The 25258-nt window shown below is 40.6% G+C and overlaps 1 protein-coding gene across 5 annotated transcripts in view; it reads left to right on the top strand.

Annotated features, from left to right (window-relative positions):
• Positions 1–25258, top strand: part of CADPS2 (calcium dependent secretion activator 2) — a 530263-nt gene that overhangs the window by 164398 nt on the left and 340607 nt on the right. For all 5 annotated transcript variants that reach the window (XM_039510109.1, XM_039510118.1, XM_039510136.1 and 2 more), the window contains one exon: positions 7085–7417. In XM_039510109.1, coding sequence (XP_039366043.1) covers positions 7085–7417 — 333 coding nt within the window. The remainder of the gene's footprint in view (positions 1–7084; positions 7418–25258) is intronic.

The raw sequence follows: 25258 nt of genomic DNA, 5'->3' as shown, positions 1-25258 counted from the left end.
GCCCCACTGTCTCCAGGTACTTTACTTTGAAAAGATGGTTATTGAGTTCTAAGTATTCAATTCCCGCCCCCTGCCTTGTCCCTGGTTTGGCAGAGACGTGATGCAACCCTTCTTGTTCGTGGTGGATACACACTGACAAAAGGGCTTCATGATACATCTGTTTTCATAATAACTTCGTAATATCAAACAGGATTCATGAGTTGTTAAGACAGATTCCCTCCAAATTATCCCACTTGGCTAAGTAATTAAATTTGAGACTTGGAGTCAGGATATCTGGGTTCTAATCCTAGTTCTGAGACTGACTTGCTGTGTGATTTTTAGACTGCAAAATGTGGGCAGTGATACTGCAACTTCTTTTGACCTAAACAGTTATCCAGTATTTGGAGTCTGTTGGGCTATTTTAATTAGGAGGAGAAATTGATAATAGTCATGTATTTTTTTTAGATAATCTTGTTTATTTATAAGAACGTACTGAGTCCTGTTTCCCTGAACACAATAGGAATCAAACACGAGATGGATTCCTTGCTCAATATTCTAAGCTTCTTTTTCCAAACCACACTCTACGCAAGGAGTGTGCGCTCTCTCTTATCTTTCTCTGTGTCATGTTACAAATGGTTTGCTGGTTGTTGTTGGCTTTCTGTCTCTTCTGCGGTGTTTCTGCTACTTTTCTGTCTCGCACACAGTTCCATCAAACAATACCCAGCAACCCCCCTACAACCAAATAGCTCAGTTTCTGACCCACCTTGCATGTGATTTGGGTCGTGGCTCTTACTTGTCTATCTTACTCGAAAAGGAGCTTAACTGCTCCTCAATTTCTTACAACACACAGCATAACAAACATTGTGAGGCATTACTAATAACATTTGCAAAGTACTACAGTGAATTAGTGTGCATAATTAAGGCCACTCTGGCAGAAATGAGAATAAAATTTGGAAGTTCCTGATTCATTTAGCAGCCTATGATGCGTCTAGAAACAGCAGACATATATTACGAATTTGCAAGCTAATATTTGAGCAAAAAGGTGCTATTTGATTTTTCAAATGCTTCAGAAAATGTCATCTCAAAATGTCACAATAAAACAAAACATTGGGGTTCTGAAATTGTATGGAACAACACAGTAAAATATTTTGCACAAAGATTTTTTTCCCCCTGTTCCTTCTTGTTATTCCTAGGGGCTCTATTGAGTTAGGTGCTGTGCAAAGAGAGAGCTTAGAGTCTAAGAGTCTTAGAGTCTAAGTAGACAAGACAGACAAAGGAGGGGATAGAGTGAAGAGTATGATGATCTACCAATTTTGTTCATTAGTTGTACTTAGCTGTATTGAAAGTAAACAATGATGTGAAACTTTTGATAAGATTGATTGATGTTATGTCACTAGTCCATCTGTATCCGAATCTATTTTGTAAGGCCTGCATGCTAGTGTGGTGGAAGATCTATTGTTGTGATACAGAATACAAAAGAGAGAAAGTGGAGCATAAGCTACATGAGCCCTTCTTAGATTCTTAACTAATCACTTTACAACTTTGTTTTCACTGATGATGCTGTAAGAAATAAATTGTAGTTTTAATTGCAAAGTATTTCAACAAGAAAACAACAGAATGCACTTGCACCAATTTGTGTTAGTAAAGTTCACTGCAGCAGGGAATTTCTGACCATATGTTTTGTTCTGAAATTAGATTCTAATTTTACTTTTGAACAATGTGTTGAGGAAATTAAACTAGTAAGTCATCTGTAACCATGCCAGCTCCTAGTTTAATGCACTAGGAAACACATCTGAAATATCGATATCTATAAAAGAAGTGATTAAACAGAGAACATGTTTAATGAAAAATGTAATCCTTAGGTATAGGAAAAAAATCTTTTAACCCAAGCTTTGATCATGGCTCTTTTGGTCCCAGATAATCTACAGGTTACAAGACAGTAAGGGTCATTATGACATTTGGAAGATTAAATCATTAAATTAATCTTTAAAATATATTATAGAGGTTGCTTGAATCACTGGGCATCAGCACCTCCCTAACACATCCTCCTTGGGCTTCTCTCTTTCTTTTTTCACTCTTTTTTGTTGACACATGGTATGAAATAATTAGGGCGGTCAAGTGATTAAAAAAATTAATCATGATTAATCGCACTGTTAATAACAGAATACTATTTATTTAAATATTTTTGATGTAATTGAAATTAATATATTTGAAAATATAGAAAACAACACAATACAAAGTGTACAGTGCTCACTTTATATTTATTTTTATTACAAATATTTGCATTGTAAAAAACAAAAGAACTAGTATATTTCAATTCATCTAATACAAGTACTGTAGTGCAATCTATTTATCATGACAGTTGAACTTAGGAATGTAGAATTATGTACAAAAATAACCACATTAAAAAATAAAACAATGTAAAACTTTAGAACCTGCAAGTCCACTCAGTCCTACTTCAGCCAGGCCTTCACATGGCACTGTTGTAGCCAGCAATGCACAATATTTACGTGCCAGATGTGCTAAAGATTCAAATGCTTCAGCCGCCATTCCAGAAGAAATGCATCCATGCTGATGATGGGTTCTGCTTGATGATGATCCAAAGCAGAGCGGACCGACACATGTTCATTTTCATCATCTGAGTCAGATGCCACCAGCAGAAGGTTGATTTTTGTTTTTTTGGTGGTTTGGGTTCTGTAGTTTCTGCATCGGAGTATTGCTATTTTAGACATCTGAAAGCATTCTCCACACCTTGTCCCTGTCAGTTTTTGGAATTCAGATTCTTAAACTTTGGGTTGAGTGCTGTATCTATACTTAGAAATCTCACATTGGTACCTTCTCTGCATTTTGTGAAAGCTGCTGTGAAAGTGTTCTTAAAATGAACACGTGCTGGGTCATCATCTGAGACTATAACATGAAATATATGGCAGAATGTGGGTAAAACAGAACAGGAGACATGCAGTTCTCCCCAAAGGAGTTCAGTCACAAATTTAATTAACGCATTTTTTTTTAATGAGCATCATCAGCATGTCCTCTGGAATGGTGGTCGAAGCATGAAGGGGTATACGAATGTTTAGCATATCTGGCACCTAAATACCTTGCAACGCCGGCTGTGAAAGTGCCATGCGAACGCCTGTTCTCACTTTCAGGTGACACTGTAAATAAGAAGCAGTCAGCAATACTCCCATAAATATAAACAAACTTGTTTGTCTTAGCAATTGGCTGAACAAGAAGTAGGACTGAGTGGACTTTTAGGTCAGTGGTTCCCAAACTTTAACAACCTGTGAACCCCTTTCAAGAAAATGTCAAGTCTCATGAACCCTTTCTTAAAAATGAATATTTTCAGGGATTTTCTCCTTTACCTAAGTATAAATTATAAAAGCAGTGATCTTGGAAATATAAAATTTGTTTTTGTGACATGTTTATTACACACTATGTATTATTATTTATCATCACAGTATATTTATTACATTACAAAAATGGCAACACTCTTCTAAAATCTCACTTTCGTAGGTTGTATCACTTTGAATAAGCCTGTTATAAGACAAGGCTCCTATGTTTCATCAAGGAGTATCAGATGTGAAACAGCATGAAGGTATTTAAGAAGCCAACTCAGAGAGTTCCTCCTATACAAGCATTCAGGTATTGAGCAGTCCAGGCAAATAACGCATGTTACAACAAAACTTAAACTTGTTCTTCATAATTTAAAAAAACAATACTAGCTGCCTATTTCATTTTAAAAACAGCAGAAAATATCCCTTCCCTTTCCATTTCTTATAAGGAGTCTTGAAGGATGGGATCAGTGTCCCATCCTGCTTGGGGTTCCTAGGGACAGCTCTGTCCGCCATTAGGGAATTTTTCCCTGAGAACCTCCTGTAACATTTCGTGAACCCCCAGTTTGGGAAACACTGTTTTATGCTCTAAAGTTTTACATTGTTTTGTTTTTGAGTGCAGTTATGTAACAAAAAAAAAAATCTACATTTGTAAGTTGGACTTCACGATAAAGAGATTTCACTACAGTACTTGTATGAGGTGAATTGAAAAATACTGTTTTTGTTATTTTTACAGTGCAAATATTTAATAAAAAAAATATAAAGTGAGCAGAGTACACTTTGTAGCCTGTATTGTAATAGAAATCAATATATTTGAAAATATAGAAAAACATCCAAAAATATTTAATAACTTTCATTTGGTATTCTATTGTTTAACAGTGTGATTAATCATGATTAATTTTTTAATCTCAGTTTATTTGTTTGCAGTTAACTCATGCGATTAACTCAATTAATTGACAGCCCTAGAAATAATGTTTTAAGTTGTTGGCTAGATGCACTGTCCTTGTGCACGTGGAGGAAGGTGGAATCTATAATAACAGCGGGCATGTATACACTTTGAATTGGGGATGTGATTCCCAGCTCAAGGAGACATTCTTGCGCTAGTTCTGATCGAGCTAACATACTAAAATCACCAGAGTGTAGCTGGAGCAACATGAGTGGCAGGAGGGGCCAGCTGCCTGGAGTACCTTCTGGGCATCTCAGTTGGGTACATACTTGAGGTGGCTAGCCCTTCCTGCCACTTCTGCTGCTGCTGTTTCACTCTGTTGTTAGTGTACTAGCTTGAGCTGGGAATTACGACCCCAGCTTGAAGTGTAGACATATCCTGTATATTATTGTCATCTTTCATTTGTATTCTGATAGTGCCCACAATGTGCTAGGTGCTGTCCAAACACACTGAAAGACAATTTGTCCCTTAAAGAGCTTCCAGTCTAAGTAGGCAAACTATGTTCAAAAGGTGGAGGAGAGGGGTACAATCAAAATGTATGCATCTTTTTTTTCTCTTATCAGCTATGTCTGAATGCCTCTCTTCCTGTCTGTTACAGTTATTAGTGGGGACAATTTCTTGCAGACATACTGGTAGAAATAAGTCTTGAAGAGAGTTTCTAAAGAGCTGAACACAAGTAGCCATTCAGATTAATTCCATACATAAGGAGTGGCTTAATGGAATGTATGAATACAGTTTTGTAAGTTTTTAAAATTTAAATAAACACTAATAAAACTTCACAATTAATTATTTATATTTGTTTTTGAAGTTACCTCAATCTGCTAATGTGTTGTACTTTTCAACGGAGAATCTTGCAGTATGTCATCTAAGTTTATGCAACACTAACTCCATTGTTCTCTCTTCTGGTACTCCCAACCATCCTGCGTTAGCACTGATCATCTTATTCCCTTCAGTATTTTTACTTGCCCACTTCATGGTTTTCTCTGATCCTTGGACTTCTTATTGTTACCTGGGAAGATACTGGAACAAATTATTAAACAATCAGTTTGTAAATACCTAGAGGATAACAGGTTTATGAGGAATAACCAGCATGGAACTGTGAAGAACAAATCATGCCAAACCAACCTAATTTCCTGTTTCTCTGGTTATTGACCTAGTGGATGGGGGGAAGCAGTAGACATGATAGATCTTGATTTTAGACACATCCCACACAATGTTCTCATAAGCAACCCAGGGAATTCAGTCTAGATTAAATTACTGTAAAGTGGGTGAATAACCGGTTGAAAGACTGTACTAAGTGTAATTATCAATGGTTCCTTGTCAAATGGGAGGGCGACTCTAGTGGGATCATGCAGGAGTCTGTCCTGGGTCAGGTACTACTCAGTATTTTCATTAGTGACTTGGATAACAGAGTGAAGAGTATGCTTATAAAATTGGTAGGTGACACCAAACCAAGGGGTGTTGGAATTACTTTTGGAGGACAGGATTAGAATTCAAAATGACCTTGACAAATTGGAAAATTGGCCTGAATTCAATAATAAATGCAAAGTACTTTACTTAGGAAGGAAAAATCAGATGCACAGCTACAATGGGGAATAATTGGCTAGATGTTAATACTACTGAAAAGGATCTCTAGGTTGTAGTGGAGTACAAATTGAGGATGAGTCGACAGTGTGATGCAATTTCCAAAAAGGCTAATATCATTCTGTGGTATATTAACAGGAGTGTTGTACGTAAGACACAGGAGGTTATTGTCCTGCTCTACTGGCGCTGGTGAGGTTTCAGCTAGAGTACTGTTTCTGGGTGCCCCACTTTAGGAAAGATGTGGAGAAATTGCAGACAATCCAGATGGAGATAAAAGGTTTAGAAAAACTTGACCTATGAAGAAAAGTTAAAAAAAACTGTTCATGTTTGGTCTTGAGAAAAGAAGACTGAGGAGGGATCTGATTAGTCTTCAAATATGTTAGGGGCTATTGTAAACAGGACAATGATCAGTTGTTTTCCTTGTCCATTGAAGGTAGGACAAGAAATAATAGGATTAATCTGTAGCAAGGGAGATTTAGGTTAGATATTAGGAAAAGCTTTTTAACTATAAGGATAGTTAAGCACAGGAATAGGCTTCCAAGGGTGGTGGTTGGATCCCCATCACTAGAGGTTTTTAAGAGCAGGCTGGACAAACATCCATCAGGCATGGTCTTGTTTACATGGGGGCTGCAGTTGGTGACTTCTTGAAGTCCCTTCCAAATCTACGTTTCTATGATTCTGTGAAGCACCTGCTCCACTCATTCTCAACTCTTTTAACACTGTTGTTCCACTTCCATCCTGCTATTGAGTTAATTCTGTTGCAAAATTTGCTGAGGGCTGCATTTTCCTCCAATGGTGTTTCAAAAAATAATGGACTTTATTAAAAAAAAAAAAAGTCTCACTTAAAAATATATTTATCTTCAGGAGGAATATATAAGATGTTGGGAGACTGTGTATTTTCATAAATATTTACAGTTCATTTTACATTTCCCTTGTGGCCATGGAGGAAAGAGGAAGTCTTAATTTTAAATTAATTTTTTGCACATTCAGAGAATTTAATTTGTCTATAGTAATTCTTTGTAGAGTTTCATATAAGGTTATTTGGTTCTTTTATTAATTTAAGTCATTAACATAAAAAATATATACATTTCTTTATGATGAACACTTAACAATTTTTGCATGTGTAATTTACATTATAAAGCCATTTTCATAGTAGCACAATGCTAGTCTGTAATTCCTATACACTAGGGTATTCAGTATTTATGCCCATACCTAACTGTGTGTTTTTGTTTTGTTTTAAAAGGTTTTTCTCAAGAGTGACCGAGTTGCCAGAATGGTTCACTGTGGAGGATGTTCTGCAAATGACTTTAGAGATGTTTTTAAGAAAAACATAGAAAAAAGGGTCCGAAGTTTGCCAGAGATTGATGGATTAAGCAAAGAGACAGTGTTAAGCTCTTGGATAGCCAAATATGATGCCATATGCAGGGGAGAAGAGGACTTGTGCAAACAGCCCAATAGAATGGCATTAAGTGCTGTATCGGAACTTATTCTGAGTAAAGAACAGCTGTATGAAATGTTTCAACAGATTCTAGGGATCAAAAAATTGGAACACCAGTTGATTTATAATGCCTGCCAAGTAAGTAATTGATCTTGCTCAGTTCTGTAGCATTCAAAGCCTTTCACCCAAAAGGCCAAATCTTGTCTCCACACCTCCATCAGTGCAGCAGACCCTAAATACAGCAGAATCATGTGGTTCCACTGTATGGCGTCCCAAGTCTGCAGAGAGTCCTCACAAGGAAACTACACCCTGCGCAGAGTGGGTTTAGAGTGGGTTCTTTATTAAAAAGAATAATCATTAATGATCCAAAAACCTATTGACACATTTTACAATCTTGCTGCTGCAGTGATTTGGGTGATGGTAGAACATGGTATGGTTTATATATTTTTAATAATGGCCTCTCCATGGCAGCATGGAAAATGGGGGACAGGGGTAGGAATTTGAGGCTACGTGGGCAAGGAACATAGTGAATGGGAATATATCTATGCTGACCCAATAATTAAATTTTATTTGCATTGGAGCTTGGTGGCCTTCGTTGCTACTAATTCCAGTGAGCTGAGTTAGCAGCTGCTTTGCTGTTCTGCACTGTGGAAGAAGAATGATTCTCCCCAAACCATTAACAGAACCAGAGCAAAGCCAGTTTAATCAAGATTTGATCTAAATCAATTACAAAATAAACAACCTACTAGTCAGCAGAACCCTGTTTATCTGCTCTAATTGGGACCAGGGCCATATCCGATAATAAAAAAAAAAATCGGATAATCCGGCCAATGGGGGAGTGCGAGGCTGCAGCACCATCTAGCGGCTACAGGAGAGGTCACCTGCTTCTGGATCTTCATGTGCTTGTTGTTGAGTTAATACAGAGAACTGGATAATGGAGGGTAAGATAAACAGGGTTCTACTGTAATATAAAATGTATTGCCATAAAACCTGTAGACTGCTAAAATGTTTTTGTAGCTATAACCTCACTATTTTTCTCAAAAATGTCATAGAACTGTTTTAGAATGTAAAAGTACTGTAATTACTAAATCTATTATCCTTCATAAGGATAACAGAATAGCAGCTATCTTACTGCAACCACCACCACTACCAAAGTAAATATAAATTAATTAAACTCATTGACTTACCTAGCTGACTGACCTTGTCTTAACAGTGGTGTGACTGTAAATTCGCCATTACTTGGATTTTTAATGCAGAAAATGATGGTAGCTGTATTGATAACTTGTCCAAATTATTTGTTTATAACACACATCTTTAGTCATCCAAGAAAAGTTAAACCCTTAAAAGGCATCCCATTATCTAACTTTTCCATATGACTTTCCTACGTATTTTTGGCTGTTTTGCACTTTGTTCTTTAGGCTAACATTTCACAAGTTTTTATTTTTTCACATCATTCCACTTACTGGAACATATCAGTAGTTATTTATACAGTGCAAACAATACAAATCCAGGTAATTGTATAATTTCAGGAGTGGTCAGGTTAAACTCCATAAAATAACACTTCTGGAGACCTTCCATTCAATGATCACCAAGCACTTTGCTATTGTTAATGAATGAATGCTTAGAAGCTTTTAACTGGATATAATTATGCCATTAGGAAAAACTGAAACACAGATGTCTGCTTGCCAAAGGTCACACAGCAAATTGAGGTAGAGCTGGGAACTGAACCCAGATCACCTGAGTCCTAGGCCTATACGTCTCCGACAAGACCAGTGGCTCTCAACTTTTCCAGACTACTGTACCCCTTTCAGGAGTCTGATTTGTCTTGCATACCCTCAACCAACACCTCACTTAAAAACTACTTGCTTACAAAAGCAGACATAAAAATACAAAAGTGGCACATCACACTATTGCTGAAAAATTGCTTAGTCTCTCATTTTATCTGTATGAAATTTTAGTTTGTATTGACTTCACTAGTGCTTTTTATGTAGCCTATGATGAATCTAGGCAAATATCTAGATGAGTGGATGTACCTCCTGGAAGACCTCTATGTACCCCCAGGTGTACACACATCGCTGGTTGAGAACCACTGACTAGACTGTGCTTCAGACTTTGTTTTCTCCCATGGTCTATATGACAGGCCAATGTTGTACGCCAACAGGACCATATCAGCACAGGGGGAAATGAGAAATCTTGAGGATTGACTACTAAATGTACACAGTGGATTGACATAAAATTATACAACAAAATTGTTCCTGTCACTGAAACATTTGCTGTGTATAGTGACCCTCACACTCTCAGCTTTTACCTCTGATGGAACACTCTAATGTTTGCCTTCTGGGCTATATATTGAAGGTGTCTCATTTTCAGTTCCAGCTGTTTGTCAATAAAATAAAACGACTTCTCAGGAAATAGAGGTTTAAGTGAAAAGAGCTTGAAATTATTCCATAATTTTATTTGTCCTCTTTGCCCCCTTCCCATCCTCCTTCCCTTGGTCTCTTCCTCCCTCCATGCATGTACCCACCAGAGGACTACTAGCTTTGTGACATTCTCCCCAATTCACATGGGGAAGTTGCATGGGACTGACTTCTGAGGGCATGAAGATCACAAGCAAAGGTAGAGAATGTTTTGCAAAAGGGATTTTTAACATCACATCACATAAAATGCTAATGAATCAGTTCTATTATTCTACAAATAAACAGCCATAGCTGTAGTAGAGGCCCTGTAGAAATAGTCTTTAAAGACTGTTAGAATTGCATTTTATTTTCATTTCCACTTTTTTTTCCCCAGGTGGCTTCTGATGTTTTTAGGTCCCACTTGTCTTTTCCTTGTAGACAGCCAAATTCTGCCATTACGTTTATTAAATCCAGAGTAACTCTACTGAAGTAAATGATATTGCTATGGATTTAGCTGTAGTAACAGAGGTGAATGTCTATAGAGCTTTGAAGAATGATTTTGGTTGTTAAGAACAGAAAATAGTTGTGCTAGTGCAACCTAGTGGTTATGCCCAAAGGCATTCCTTTGATTTAATGCAGGAATTTTGATAGAATTATGGAAGTTAGGCTAATAGAGGTTTTCCAACTCTATCTAGTCCAGTGGTTTTCAGTCCATTTTTGGTCTGTGACCTGCAAAATGACTGAAAATATCATCCAGTGACTGACCATATTCCACAGTCCTAGTGGGATTTTCGGTCATGGAACAGTCTTTTGGCCTTGTTATAAGTTGTAGATTTTTTTTAAAAAATGATGTGAAGGTGGGGATGGGCTTGTGTATGTGCATCAAGGGGGTTGTCTCCCAAGATTGGTAAGACTGCTGGTATGGGGAGCTGGTGCTATGGAGTGGAATGGGACTTTTCCCCCCTCCTTACCTGCACAGTGCTGAGCTCTGCAGGTTGGGAATCCTGTACTACACCTCCTTGGAGCACTTCTTTACCTGTCCCAGAGCCAAGCCATTGTGGTTACGCGTTCGGGGGTGGAACAGAGCAATTGTTGTCAGTTTGAGTAGAGGACACACAACAAACAAGCAGGAGTGGAGGGAAGCAAAACGCAGCAAACCAGAAGCAGTGGGGAAGGAGAGAGCTACTTCAAACCCATCCCTGACCAGTTTCACTATTGGTCGTAGTTTTTCAGGGATTTTGTTTTCTTTAGGGAGGGGGTGTGTGTGTGTGCGTGTGCGCGCGTGCGCAACCCACAGGATATCTCCTGGTGACTGTTTCCAGGTTGCAGCACATCTGTTGAGCCACATTGACTCAGTTCATCCTCCTGACAGTACAGGATTGTTCCAAGCAGCACACTTTGTGTAATGCTTTGTGCAGTCCAGTTCAATCAATTAGGTTTCCACTTCTCTCTTTGGGAAATTATTCCATAGTCTAATATCATAGATCTCACTTTTCACAGCAAGTGTACCACAGGCAGCTAGCGACCTGTTCCTTATGCTGTTAATGGTAGTTTTTGACAGAGAGATCCTTCCAATCCCAATATAGCTATAACAAGTGTTTTTTGTTTTGTATTCTATTTCCCTGTATTTTCAGGGTATTCACAGAATGGGAGCAAAAGTGAAGTGAAAAATTAGAGTAAAGCAAAATTACATCCAAATAGCACCTACTATTTACATGCCTATCCCCACCCCATATACAGACATGTTCTTTTATTTCCCTTAGCCATGGCTTTTAGACTTGCAGATAGTGACAGTCAATACTATCCAGGAGGAGAGGAAACAGCCAGACAAGTGAGAAACCAAACAGATGTTAAAATTGAATTTTTGATAGAGGTTTCGATGAGTCAGCTGCTGGTTTGTGCTTTTGACAGACTTGGAGTCTGAAATGAAATCCTGCATGAGTTTATTCACCCCTTGTGAGAAACAACCATCACAGCAAACTTGTATAATTACAATTTGTACAGAGAGTTGTAAGTTATTTGTCCTCCTCTTTGTACTTCCAGTCCCTTTGGAAACACCAGGCTATGCAATATATCTTTGAGGGAAAAACTGTCCTACAGTTAAGCTGCATTTTGTGAGGCCCATAGATGTGGGTAACAGTAGGTAGTGCTGCCTACCAACCTCTGTTCACTGTCTCCCATGCAGATCCTCTGCATGTTTTGCAGCAGTTGCCTGTGTTAGGCAGAAGTACAGAAAGCAGCTGTTCTCTTTGCTTTGCTGCAGGCTTCCAGCAGCGCCCTCACTGGTTGCCTGCTGTATTGTGCCCCACCACTTTGAAAATGGAGCTTCCTCCTTTTCATCCTTGTTTAGGGGAGTTCAGCGTCTTTACTGATGCTGCTTCTCACTGACTGGTGACGTGAAACTCACCAGCCATGGCAAGTTGAGGTGGGAAAAATGGGAGAAGTGAGTGGAATATGTTGGAATATGTTGGGCCTTCAGCTTTCCCTGCAGTAGATAGAGCAGCAGGAGTGTCTGACAGAAGGGGAAGTTTTGCCTCTCTGCCTCCTCACCAATTCCACTTTTCCTCAGGGGGGAAGAAGAGGACCTCCACTGCCAGTTTGAAAGGGAGAGGGGATTGAAGTGCATCAGGTATTTCAGAGGACAAGAGGTAAAGAGGTTTTAGGGGTAAGAGGTAAATTGATGCTTTGTTTCCCTTGCCATATGGTCCTCTGCTTCACAGCCCTCAACCAACTGGTCCTTTTCCTCCCCTCTGAAAAATGTTGAAATAACTGATGCAATTTCCTCCATTTTAGAACATTTTAAACTTAACAGACCATAACTTGGCTCTGGCAAGTGTTAATAAATACACACCGAAGCCAGGGTTTGAACTGGGGGAGGAGTGGGGGGGAGAGGCTGTGATATTCTTCTAAGCTCTGTCCACAAAATATGTTCAGCTTGCGTCCTCAAAATATGATGCTGCTTAGAGTAAATTGTGCAGATATTAAAAATATAATTGTGTGTGACACTTGGCTCCATTAGCTGTTTGAGTTTGAGTGCCTCTTCGCGTGGTTTGTGTATGCACATGGGCTCTGTGAGGCTCTTGGGTTTGGTTTTTTGTGGAGGGGAGCTGTAGCATCTCCCAAATACCACCCATTTGTGGCACCAAAATGAGATGTCAGTCTCAGGGAATTGTGCAGATCTGTGATACCCTTCTCGCCTTGCTTTCAAGAGGAATGAAATCATTAACATCTCTGCCTTGGTTATACTCTCTTCACAGTTTTGAGGTTTCCTTTGCAGCCATAACAGCTAGAGACTTAATTTTTTAAATATGAATGCTGAGATTCTGGAGAATAAGATAGTAGTTTTCAGAGATGCCAGTTTTGTGTCTGGGCCTGTATCAGCTATTTGCTATACACCAAAGCCACTAAAACGAACATGCCCCATCAACCCAGAGCAAGTTCTCTTTTCTCCTGTTTGTAAAGACATTAGGATCCTGTGCACATTTCCCATTTATGAGCACGGCTGCTGAGCCTCCTCCTTCCACATAAGCATGTCCCCTGACAGGTATATCAACCAGGAATGTGTGTTTTATTGCAGTAGTTTGGCAATAAACTTTCCGTAGAACAACGTATCATATTTTCATCTGCTGTGTTTCCTGAGCTCTTTTCTCACCCTCCTTTTCTCTCTTGCCTATCTTTGTTCCTTAGCTTTTCAGTCTCCTGTGTCTAATTTTTTTCTTCCTTTCCTCATCTATAATTCCCCCTTTCCCCACCTCCTATATTTTTTCTGTGTTTTCCCCTGTTGACTCCTTCTGTCCTTCATGCTACTTTTTTGTGCAGGATGAATGAAGCGTGGTAGATCAGGGGTGAAAATTTCACCCTAGCTTAATAGCCCTTGTATATTGCTGCAGTGGCATTCCAGGGCATCCCAACAGCCAGCCAGGAGAGAATACCTCAGTTCAGTGCATAGGATCTCTGTAGCCTGCTGTGCACATGCTGCCACCACAGGTCCCTGCACAAGGGGCATGATAGGGTGAGCGAGGATGGGCCTGTAATACTATGTTCTGTGGTGATTCTCAGTAGCGTTGTTGCCCACGGGCACCCTGCAGTAGCATGCTATAACCTGTGCTACCTAGGTTACATCAGGTGCAGGGGTGCCTGTACAATTTGTATAGTGGGTGTCCTGAGAGCCATTGAACCAACTGCAAACCCTGTATATGATAGAAACCACTGCAAGCCAGGTGGTGCGGCAGCACCCCTAGTTTCAGCATCTATGGTCAGGTGCCATTTCAGCCCCAAGAGTAGCCCAGAAGTGGTAGGGTACAAAGATGGCACCCCTGGTTGTGAGTTGGACTTGTGAGTCTGTTCCTAAGTATGTGTTGAGAAGGGAAATAATCTGCTTTATTTAACAAAAGAGACACAAAAAATCCAAACTCGTAGTCAACCTTGATTTTATGATTATTTTATTACTGTTTCTGTGACTACTGGGAAATATGACTGCTTTCAGGACTTCGGGGTTTTGGTGCATATTTAGTGTTTCAAAGGAACATTATCAGTTTGAAATCTCATGTTTCACAAAGAGTTCTTTCCAATATTGCACCTGCCCTCTAATTCTTTCTGCCAATTTACAATCACATTTTCCTATTTTTAAAGATGTTTATCTTCCCTTTTGCTATGTGAAACACCTACACAAGCAATGAAGGAAACTGATTATACAAGGATCTTGTGAAAATGATTATATGTAGCTAAAACTGCACTAAGAACTGATCAAATACAAAAAAAACCCTCAAATCTCTCACTTCTAAAGATCATAGGTGTTTCGTGTAACAATAGGGGACAAAAAATTAGATGCAGTAGTCTCTTTTAATAGAATATAATTTACCAGTGACAACTTCTAGAATTCCAAGGTCAGCTTCCAGTGGGAATATATAGGGTTTTTTTTTTTTTTTTTACCTCCCCACTAGGGTTGGGCATTTGGCTGGTCCAAATATTATTGATTAAATATTGTTAAATAATATATAAAAAAATTGCTGTGATAGTTTTGTTTGTAAGGGAGAGGCTTAATGGTTAAGAGTTTTTCTCTTTGTGTTAGGTGAAGAAGTTTAATTACTGAATCCTTTGCTCTCCCCCCCTCCCCCACAATTTCTTTGTGTTTGCTTAGTCAGTTTAGATTGTAAGCTCTTTGGGACATTTACTTAATGTGCTTTGTAAACCGCCATGTACATTGTGATGTACATGATCAAGACAAGTGATCAAGACAATTAAGTAGGCTTGCAAACCGATGGCACCATGATAAAATCAAAAAAGTAGGACACCAACTACAGCAGGGTACTCTTGTTGGAATATTTGACCACGGTCAAATAGGCCATCAACTGACATTATTTGACTTTGTCAATTGACTGACTTGCCAAGCCTACTCCCCATAGCTTCCTTACTTTTGTTTCCCAAGCTACGGGTCTCTGCAAAGTTTGTAAGTTATAGCAATCTGGGGTACATTATATGGGAGAACAAAGATCTGCTGGCTTCAGACATTCTAAAGATATTTACAGGCTTCCATGGAAATGTCCCAGGTTACATTTATTTAATTATTTAGGATGAGTTTTAGGCTGAGGCTGGCTATTAGGAAACGGGAATTAAACTATCCGAATTTAGTTGAAGTTTGACCACATATGGAGTAAACTGGATTTAGGTGTTCAGCTTGGTCTGTGAGCTTTATAGAAGAAATGGAAATCTAGGAACTTGAGAATCCTTCAGAGCCACAAGAAGGCACATTTGCGGTGCAGAAGGTTTCCAGCTTGTGCGGCAGAAATGTAAAAGATAACATAACCATAGCAAAAAAATATAATTTGAGAGTCTCATTAAGAAAATATCCGTAGGGTTACCATATGTCTAGGTTTTCCCAGACATGGCCTCTTTTTTGATCCTCTGCCTTCTCTATCCAGACAGAATATTCAAATAAGAGGCAATATCTGGGGTTTTTGTGGAACAGATGTTGCAGCTCAGAAAGAGTCCTGATTGGTCCGTTTCCCGATTGGTCCCTCCTTTGCATCTGCATCTGATTGGTCTCTCGCAACTACCAGGATCTTGCCCACTCAGGCCCTGACTCCTAGCCCAGAGGAGGAGAAGAGCCCTGCAGGGAAGCACTGACTGACTGCTGTCATATCCAGGGTCTGTGCCAGCTGCCCTGCCACCATGACAGGGAGCGACACTGCCCCCCAGGTTAACACATGCGATTAATTAAAAACAAATTAATGTGTAATTTTTTAAATGGGAGTTAATCGCACACCTCTAGAGATGGGATTTGGTGGTAGCCAGGTGGGGAGGGAGGCACCAGCTGGGGCAGTGAGCAGGACAAGGTTATCGCGGGGGAGAGGGCGCAGACTACTGGAATCCTCAGGGCTGATCTTGCGCCCTCTCCCCCGCGATAATCTATTGATTTGTTTTACGTCGGGGGAGAAGTAAGGGCAATCGCCAGCAGCCGCAAGGACACAAAGCAGGGAAAGGGCTCTTCGGAGCCACTGCAGCAGGACCCCCTGCCCTCCCCCACCTGGGTGACTCTAGGGGTATCTCCCCCCACTGCACTAATTGATAGTTACCCAGTCCCATAGTCTGTGAGCAATTTGGGAGACCCTGTTAAACATCTTCCAAGGGGGAGAGAGGAGCCCAGCCACTGCTGCCTACACCATCCCCTCTCCACTGGACGAGGCTGGCTTTAGGAATGGGCGAGAGGGGCCAAGCCCCAGGGTGCCATGCTCCTACTGAGAGAAACATTTTACATAATATTTTTAAAATGAAATATTAATTTTTCTGAGGTGCCCCTCTTCCTACCACCCAGCTCCGCTCCTGTTTTTGGCCCCCGTGGAGCCACCCCGGCCAACCTAGTCTGGACTGATTAAAACTGCGATTAATCAACACTTTTTTTTTTAATCTCACAATCATTCATTTTAAAAAATTGTTCAACAGCCCTAATTGGTTTGTATTGTGAATTTATTAAAAACAAGTCTTGGTTTCGAACTAAAATATTTAAGATACCCAGGACCTCAAGGTAATTTGCATGTATAATGTTATTTGCATATATGGCACTGAGAGTTCTCTATAGTAGCCAAGTCTCTCCGCCTCATTTTCCTGTGATACTCAGTTTAGTTCAGTACATACAGCATAATTTTGGCTCCAATTCACTGCATCAGAATGCAGCTTGGACGTACTGTTGAGTGGTAGCCACGGGGAGTCAGGTGCAGCCCTGATCCTCAGCCAACCCAGCTCTGGTGGAAGGGAGAGTGACCAGGGTCTGCTCTAACTTCTACCACTAGTGTAAACTACATAATGTAATGGATCTTGTGCCAGCAGAGGGATTGGCCATTGTGCAGCTCTGCTCCATGCCGCCCCCAAGATTCTACATCATGCCCTGTACGTTTGGGTTTGTGGGAGCAGCTGGTGTATGCAGTGAAGTTGACAGACTGGAAAATGGAGCCCTTAACATCTAATTACTCCATGCCTTTTCTTCTTTGGGTTCACCTCCACGGATCTGTTACAATGGGTACTTCAGCCTGTTTGCTTCTTGGGGGCAGACTCAGACCTGCCACTCGCTGGCAGGAGGGGAATGCCTTGTCTCCTGAAGTTTCTCTGCCTCCAAACTGGTCAGCGGCTCAGCCAGACCTCCCTACCGCAGAGCTTTTCTGAGGAATATTCCAAACTTTATTTTGAATGTTTAGAGTAGTAATTCAGTTGAATGTCTGTCAAATTCCCATCCATGTCCCAGGGCTGCATATGGCTTTTGGGAGACATTATCGTCTCAGCTCTTCTTCCCTTTCTGAGGCATTTACTGCAGCTGGTGCTCCTGAAGGCATCAGGGCAGAGCTAGGCCAAGAAAAGCCAGTCTGTCTCCTGCTCCCCCATCTTATCAAGTGTCTTGTTAGGGAGTTTGACTGGCTGCCTGGGCAGAGAGTGGTTTTCCTCTCAGCCCAGTCTGGACAGGGTTTCCCTAGCAGGAGGGGATCCAAGGGTGGGACTGAAGATTTCAGCTCTGCTGGGCAAGTTGCAGGCCAGGCCAGGCTTTGGCATCCTCTCCCCAGGAGGAAAGGAACTAGGAAGGAATGGAAAAGAATGGTTCCAGGGCAACTGCTCTCTCCCTACCCTCCCAGTTCATTGGAGTGAAGTCAGAAGACCAGTGCACCAGTTGGAAATTTGCACCTGAGTCCCCATAGCATGCATGAGCTACCACACCTCTGATTGCAAAGTTCAGCTTCCTCCTCTTCCTCCTCTGCTTCCCAGTGGGTCACAGATGGAGGGTGTTGGGCACAGCATGGACACTGCCCATGTCCGAGAATGCGGTAAGGGGCTTTTGGCCCAGGTATCTTCCTTTGCTGCCACTTCTATAACGGAACTCCCCTTCCACCACCCTCCACACCCTGAGGATCCCTACTCATATCCAAGACTGAAACCTCCAGGGGAAATGCAGACCTATCTGGCCCATTTGGATGCCATGCAACAGAGAGGAGTGGGGCTTCTGGGGCAGCCCGTCCTTGAGCCCCAGGTGAAACTGATGCCTTGAGAAACTGAGAAGGAAGCCATCTGAGGGAGAGGAGACAAATGAGCTCAGCCTCTTCGAGCATGTGGACATCACTAGCCACTTGAAATATTTTCGGAGCAATCTTTGAGCCCAATTTTCCTCCACCCTCTGAAGCAGTATTAAGGGGATAAACCCAAAGGAAACTAAACAGTGTTGTTTCCCTGTCTCACTTTCAGAGTGCGGTCGGGCAGATAATCCTGAATGCCCGATTCCTCTGCTCACCTTCACAGGGTGCAGCAGAACAGATCAATGCAGAAAAGACCAGCCCTAGGTGTGCCAATTCCTCACCTCATGTCTGGTCTGAAACATCTAAATAAGTTCCTAAAAGAGGCTTATCTTCAAAGCAATCTTCCTTTACCATCCTCAGACAATTCTTGTTTGCATACGGATGAGACCCATTTTCTTTTCCTAACTTTAATCATTATCATTTGATCTTCCAGGGTCTCTCTCCATGCAGTAGTAATAGTGGCTTTAAGGAAGAAGGAAATTGACTTATCTTTTCCTAGACAATTTTTTTGATCAGGGCTTTCAGAGTGTTATGGATCTTGGAGTATCTTTGATTCAGGACAAAGACAACACAGTGCTAGGGAGGTCGATCATAGGCTTGGGCTGAGGATGGTACTATCAGATAAGAGATCTCACCTCAGAAGGATGTTAACAGATGAAAATGGCCATAATGGAAAACAAATGGAGTCACAGAAACAAAAATCTAAGTCTTATTGGAGCTTATTAGGAATTTTGGTCTCAGGCATAGGCAAGCTTCAGTGATCCAGAGTTCCTTTGTTAGCTATGTACTAACTCCGAGTATTCCCTCCACATCTCCTTCCATCTCATCTGTTGGTAGATAACTATCTCTAATTTCTATATTCTTTGCTCCCACAACTGGTGAAACCGGTGAATCAGATTTACTTATTGATTTGATTGATTGAAAGGGATCTTCCTGATTCAGTTCAGGGAACAGCTACCAGAAAGAGATCTCAGGCATCCACCAGCCGGAAGAGTTCCATCTGTTCATTCATTCTTTCATATGTGTTTCTTCAGAATGGCATTCCTCACAATTATTGTCCTGCTCAAAAAAAGAAATTTTGTTTCTAGAATATTTGCCCAGAAGCTGCGTCTTTAAATTTAAATGAAATGTAAATGCTGATTTCATTTCAAATAAATATGAACTCCCTCCCTCTGTGTAAGGCTTTGTTATTTAGACATGGTTGGTTTTTTCACTCTGTGAAATCTGAAGACAACTTAGTTAATGAAACGTTTGCGTCTTGAAAAAGTATAATAAATTGGCAGTTCAACTAAAGATACACTGTCCTCTTGAATTTTAAGGCTCTTATCTAATTAAGTGACAGGCAGCTACAATTATTTGGGATAAATTATTGGTGTGACATTCAAGGTGCTTTTGCATATTAAATACAGCATTCGTTAACATTTATTGCCCTAATTACATAGATTCACTTTGCTTTCAACACTCAAGAGGAAATCTAATCAATAATTAACGCTTACTGAGAGAAACATTTTACATAATATTTTGAAAATGAAATATTAATTCTTCTGAGGCAAACCCTCAAATTTGCATTCACTTTATAACTGAAGTCACTGTGGAACAACAAAGTGATGGTTATCTGTCTTTGTGTTACAGAAAGCCTGAATTTTACAAATGAAATCTGGGAAAATTCCTGAAAGGGTTTATAATTTTTTTTTTAAACCTTGTACAGTGAGAGTTTGCATGTATGCAAGTCCCTGGTCATGGAGTGTCTTTGGATATGCTATAAGAAGTGTTTTATAGCATCTTATAAATACATAAGATAATTGTCCTTACAGTGGACTCCTTTCTCCAAAGGTGTCACTTGTCACAGACTCCCATCTATACTTCTAATGCAAAATGGATGGCGAAACGCCGACAACTTTAAAATTCCATGGCATTCCATTATTCTTCCCCTGCTATAGAATGAGAGTGAGCCCTAGTGCCTCAATAGTCAGTTTCTTTCTTACCATTGATGCAATAGAAGCTGCCAGATGCTGAGGTGTTGAAAACATGAAATCACTTGCTTTCCCTTCTTTGCTAGTATTTGGCTGTTGGATTTATGAGTGTGACTAGTCTATATGAGGAGCAATGTAAGGGTTTTTTATTTGACTTACAAAACAATGAGTTCTGTGGTAAGCTCAAAGAGGATAAGAATGGCTGGAAGTTATCCAATAATAAATAATATTTGGGGCTGATGCAGTTTTTCTTTTCTGTTTTTCGTGTAGTAGCAAGAGCCATTGTCTTTCCTGGTTTCTGCTGCTTCACTGGGAAAAGCCAAGCCTAGCTGAATCTATGCTTTTCGTAGCGCTTGGGTCTAGAAATTCCTGCCTTTTTATTTTGTATTTCTGAACTGGAGTGGAGGTAGAATGAGATTTTGATCAAGTTGATGTTTAAATCCTCTTTCCATCTGGCAAATTATTTTACCTCTGTCTCTAAATTGGACAGGATACTCCCACAGTTCTGGGAAAACAGACAGGTGAGAAAAGTTGGGGGAAGAGCCTAATACTTATGAGAGTATTTGGATGGTATCAGGTTTTGAATTCTGTCTGAGAAAGCAGTTATAGCAACTCTACCATATATTCAGCAGGTTTCTTCAGTTGATCTGTCTGCTACTGAAATCTGTTTTTATTATTAAAAAATGGAGTTTCTCCAGTTGTGGTTTCTTGAACATTTCTTTTCCATTTCCATATTTTCTTAAGTGTTCCACATGTTTGGTGTCACCTGCAAAGGTGAGGCCAACATTCCCATCTGTAGTTTCCCCTGCTGGTATTTTGTTGACAAGAGATTGTTGTTTCTTCCTGTATGTCTGTAGGGTACCTGGGTGCTACTTTTCTGATCTAATGTTGCCCAGTAGTTCCTCAAGGAACATAGTGATGGTTCATAGCATACTGATTCAGTTAGAAGCAAGTTCTCAGCCTGCATCGTAGATGTCACGTAGTCTCCTAAACCTCAGTGTTGACAAAGTAGTGCTGCTTCTGTTTTCTTCATGGTAACCATATTTTATTTTATTCTTAGTAGGTATCTGGCATCAAAAACCATCAGTACTGTACTTTAGTTCTTTTATGTAAATTCTCAACATTTTTTCTGCAAAATCTTACGTCTAAGACTTAAGACTTGTAATATAATTGTTAGCCAAAATGCCTTTTGGTTAAATTTTTCTAATGGCCACTTGATATCTGTTCAGGGATAAAACATTAGTTAGCAGACTTTGAAAAAATCAATGTGCTCAGTCATCTCCGTAATCTCAGCAATCTTAACATTTTTGGTATGGGGTTAATTCTTTAGTATTTTATTTTTCTTTTACACAAACATTTAATTTCTCCTTTATGACAAGGTCAGTGATGTTTGTTTTATACTTCTACTTCTTACTCTTTTTTATTTGTTTTTCATTTCAGCATATTATCTACATCAAGGGCAGTTCCTATATCTCTCCTTTTGCTAATGAATATACTCTTTACCTGTTTATTGTAATGGAGAAATTATTTTGTTTATAGCAAATTTTTATCAGTGCACACCAACTTTATTCAACCATTCATTATTCCTCCCTTATCATCCCTAATCTGAAGATTTTAACTTTGAAAGTTGAATCTGACTTTTGAAATGCATTTCATGTGGGAGCACTTCTGTACCAGCTGTAAAATATATTAACTGGATGTTTCGTCAGTGTTGCCAACTCTCACAATTTTATTGGAAGTCTTAAGGTTTCTGGTGGGTTTTTTCTGAAAGCCCCAGCTCCTGGATTCATGAGATTATACGAGAATCTTAGTTTCCATGTTTAATAAAGGTAAATTTCTGGCCCTTATGGTTGAGAGAAAAGCTTGACAATGCAAAAAGCTGAAACTAAATAAAAGGAACACAACTTTTATTTTATTTTTTTACATTTCCCATGGTTTGTTGGGGCCTGACTTGTGATCTTTGAATATTTGGAATTGGCGATGCTGGAAAGTATGTGCTTTCTCTGTTACTGTCGTATTTGCATTTTACTTGTGTAAAGCATGTATATGGCTGTATCTGGAACTGATCTTAACTCTGTCAGTACCTGAATAAGCTTATACAAGGTATGTTCAGATAAGGAGGACATCTACACTGTGGCATATATTATAGGTGCTGATTTTTTTGGTTTCTATAAAAAAGCAAACTGTACTCTACATCTGAATCCCAGATTTATTGGCACAGGACATATGCGTAATTCATCCTTGTATGCACTCTAGGCAAAATGTCAGGCACTAAAAATCCAAGTTGCCATTGCTCTCTTCCCCTCTCCCTTTTGCCCCAAGCCTTTGTCTTTTTGCCCTGGCCAGGTGGGCAGAAGCAACATACTTCAGCATCTGCCCTTTGGGACACTAAAACTTAGGTAGGGATTAGGCTTTGGCTTTTGAGCTCTTATATCATTTTTCAGAAGTAGAATGAGCTCAGGAGACAAAAGGATGAAAGAGGGTAGGAAGCTCATTGGTTGTAGTGGCGCTATTCAGACCATACTGGCAGGTTTCCTTGCTCTGCCTGTTTGCAGCCCATGTCTACTTTCTAATGTGTCTTCTGGAGCTGGGGCTTAACAGTGGCTTCTTTAAATCTGTGCACACTGTATTTCATCAGGGAGGATAGCCTGCTTTGCAGGTGACAGGTTTTGCAGTTGTTGTTCACACAGTCAGGGCAGTAATTTAAGATCCATTCTTGGAAATAGCCTCGTTTGTCTTTTCTCCTCTTCTGCTCCCAGGAGAATTTCTAATTGGTTGCTCTCTGGTCAGATCTGCCTATGAAGAAGAGCTATGTATCTGTGCTGTGCTCACCAGAAACCCTGCTCATCACTCACTGTAATACAGATTGAAATTTTTAATAGATAGCCAAGTTTTTTGGCATGTCTTGAGCTCAAAGCAAGGGGATGGTAGGCAACGTCTTCATTGTAGAGTTAGTCCAGATGATTTGCACTTGGGTTAGCCTAGCTGGGGCTAAGGAATTAGTATTAAAAATGTTTCCTTTCTCATGGTTTTGAGAACTTGGCATTTACCAGGAAAACCAGGATTTTTAAAAATATATTTTATACCTTTTATGGAGATCATCATCATATGAAAGGAATTTCTCTTCACAGCATTTGAATTAGACAAATAGGATGATGGTCTTTGCTCTCTTGATTTGAATGCATAATATATCAGCAAAAATGCAACTGAGAAATAAAGTAGAGTGTATTATAGGTGACAAAGTGAATAATACAGATTTTACAATAAAGCACAATTTAAAATGCATCCATTTTATGCATTTGTAGCGTGGACTTGTGGTAATGGAATGGCCTGTGCAGCTAGATAACTCGTTAGATTACTTAGTCTTTTATTTTCTTTCAAATTTTCCTTGTGAACTATACAGCTTCAAAATCTATCCTCTATCATCATCATCCTTTGACAGGGAATCTGCAAGCATTAGAGTGATTTATCTAAAAGTAATTTGACATTGTGTGTCACAGTCTTCTCTCCCAGAAACCCTGCTCATCGCTCACTGTAATACAGATTGAAATTTTTAATAGATAGCCAAGTTTTTTTTGGCATGTCTTGAGCTCAAAGCAAGGGGATGGTAGGCAACGTCTTCACTGTAGAGTTAGTCCGGATGATTTGCACTTGGGTTAGCCTAGCTGGGGCTATGCTGGACTTTCAAACTACACTGCAAAGCCCTGCCCGAGTTGCTGTATCCATGTGTGTTGCTAGGACTTCTGGGGGCATGTCCCATGGTGGTTTTTCTAGTGCTGTCCCTGTGGGTGCTCCACTCCAGGTGACGGTGCGTCCTGGCAGTGATCGGAGATCTTCGGTAACAGTGCCCAGTCAGGATGCCCAGTCAGCTGCTGTCTCGCAGCGTTGTTAGGGTCTGCCTGAGTGCGCGCATCCTGCACCCCCCTGAGTTCCTTCTCAACTGTCTTCGGCTGAAGACAGGACTCAGGGCAGTGCTCATCTCTTCCCTGGTTACTTTAGGAAATAAGTAGAGAAAAATAGAAATAGCTAGCTAGCCATTTCCCAGTTCTCCCTTTCCTAGCGTAGTTTGCTAGTTTAAAAAAAAAATCCTCAAGTTAGTCTCTTGTTGAGACTTCCCCGGCTGCTCAGATTTTCATTATGGCGAGGTCACCAGGCTTTAAGAAATGTGGCTCCTGCAAGGAGTCTCTGACATAGTGCCCGTCAGACCAACTCTGCGTTAAATGCCTCAGCGAGAGACACGTCCCTGTGAAGTGTCTCCACTATACTAACTTAAAAACTAGAGCTCACCCTGACAGAGACTTGCGGCTAAAAATGCTCCTCATGGAGAAAGCTCTGCAGCTGCCTATGGAGAAGAGCAGTAAACCCTTTCCTTCACGCTCCCCTGGCAAGTCAGAACTGACCGGGAGCGCGGCTCCACCCCCTCATGCGAAGAGCCAGGAAGCCCTAATGCCTCCTCTCAGAGACACTCAAAAGGGTAAAGGATCTCCCACAAGGTCTTTACCCTTGGTGCTAACAGCACTGAGAGCAGGCAACGCTGATCACCCCAGCACCTCAGCAGCAACTCACGCAGGGCACAAAAGCAGGGACTCGACTTCCCACAGCAGGAAGCTCTCTCTGCACTGGTCCTGCCGGCACCAATGATGGACCCGGTGCCGGCAGCACGTTCCACCCCAGTGCCGACAAGAACATCGGCACTGAGCCTGCCTGCCACCCCCGGAGCAGATTACGACCCCCGGCAGGGCACTCACAAATTTCTCGTGGCTCCTACAAAAGTGAAGCTAAATCACTCTGGGCTGCTGCTCACACTTCACACTCTGCAGCACACCACTCTAGGGAGAAGCAACAATTCCTGCATCAGCAGGATATCTCTGTGGCTCCCAAGCAGCTCTCTTCACCTGACCTGGCTACTTTCACAGATAGTGAGAACAACATACAGCAGCAGGCAGAGTTCTCCCCGCTTGAATCTCCCCCTCCACCGGAGCCATACACACCCCAAAACATGGTGTATCATAAGAATCAGCCTCAGTTTCCCTACTTTGTCCCCCCTGGTGGCCA

This window comes from Mauremys reevesii, linkage group 1 (genome assembly GCF_016161935.1).
Source record: "Mauremys reevesii isolate NIE-2019 linkage group 1, ASM1616193v1, whole genome shotgun sequence".
NCBI classification, from domain to species: domain Eukaryota; kingdom Metazoa; phylum Chordata; order Testudines; family Geoemydidae; genus Mauremys; species Mauremys reevesii.
The sequence above is the reverse complement of the archived record's forward strand: the minus strand, read 5'-3'. Positions and strand labels throughout refer to the sequence as shown.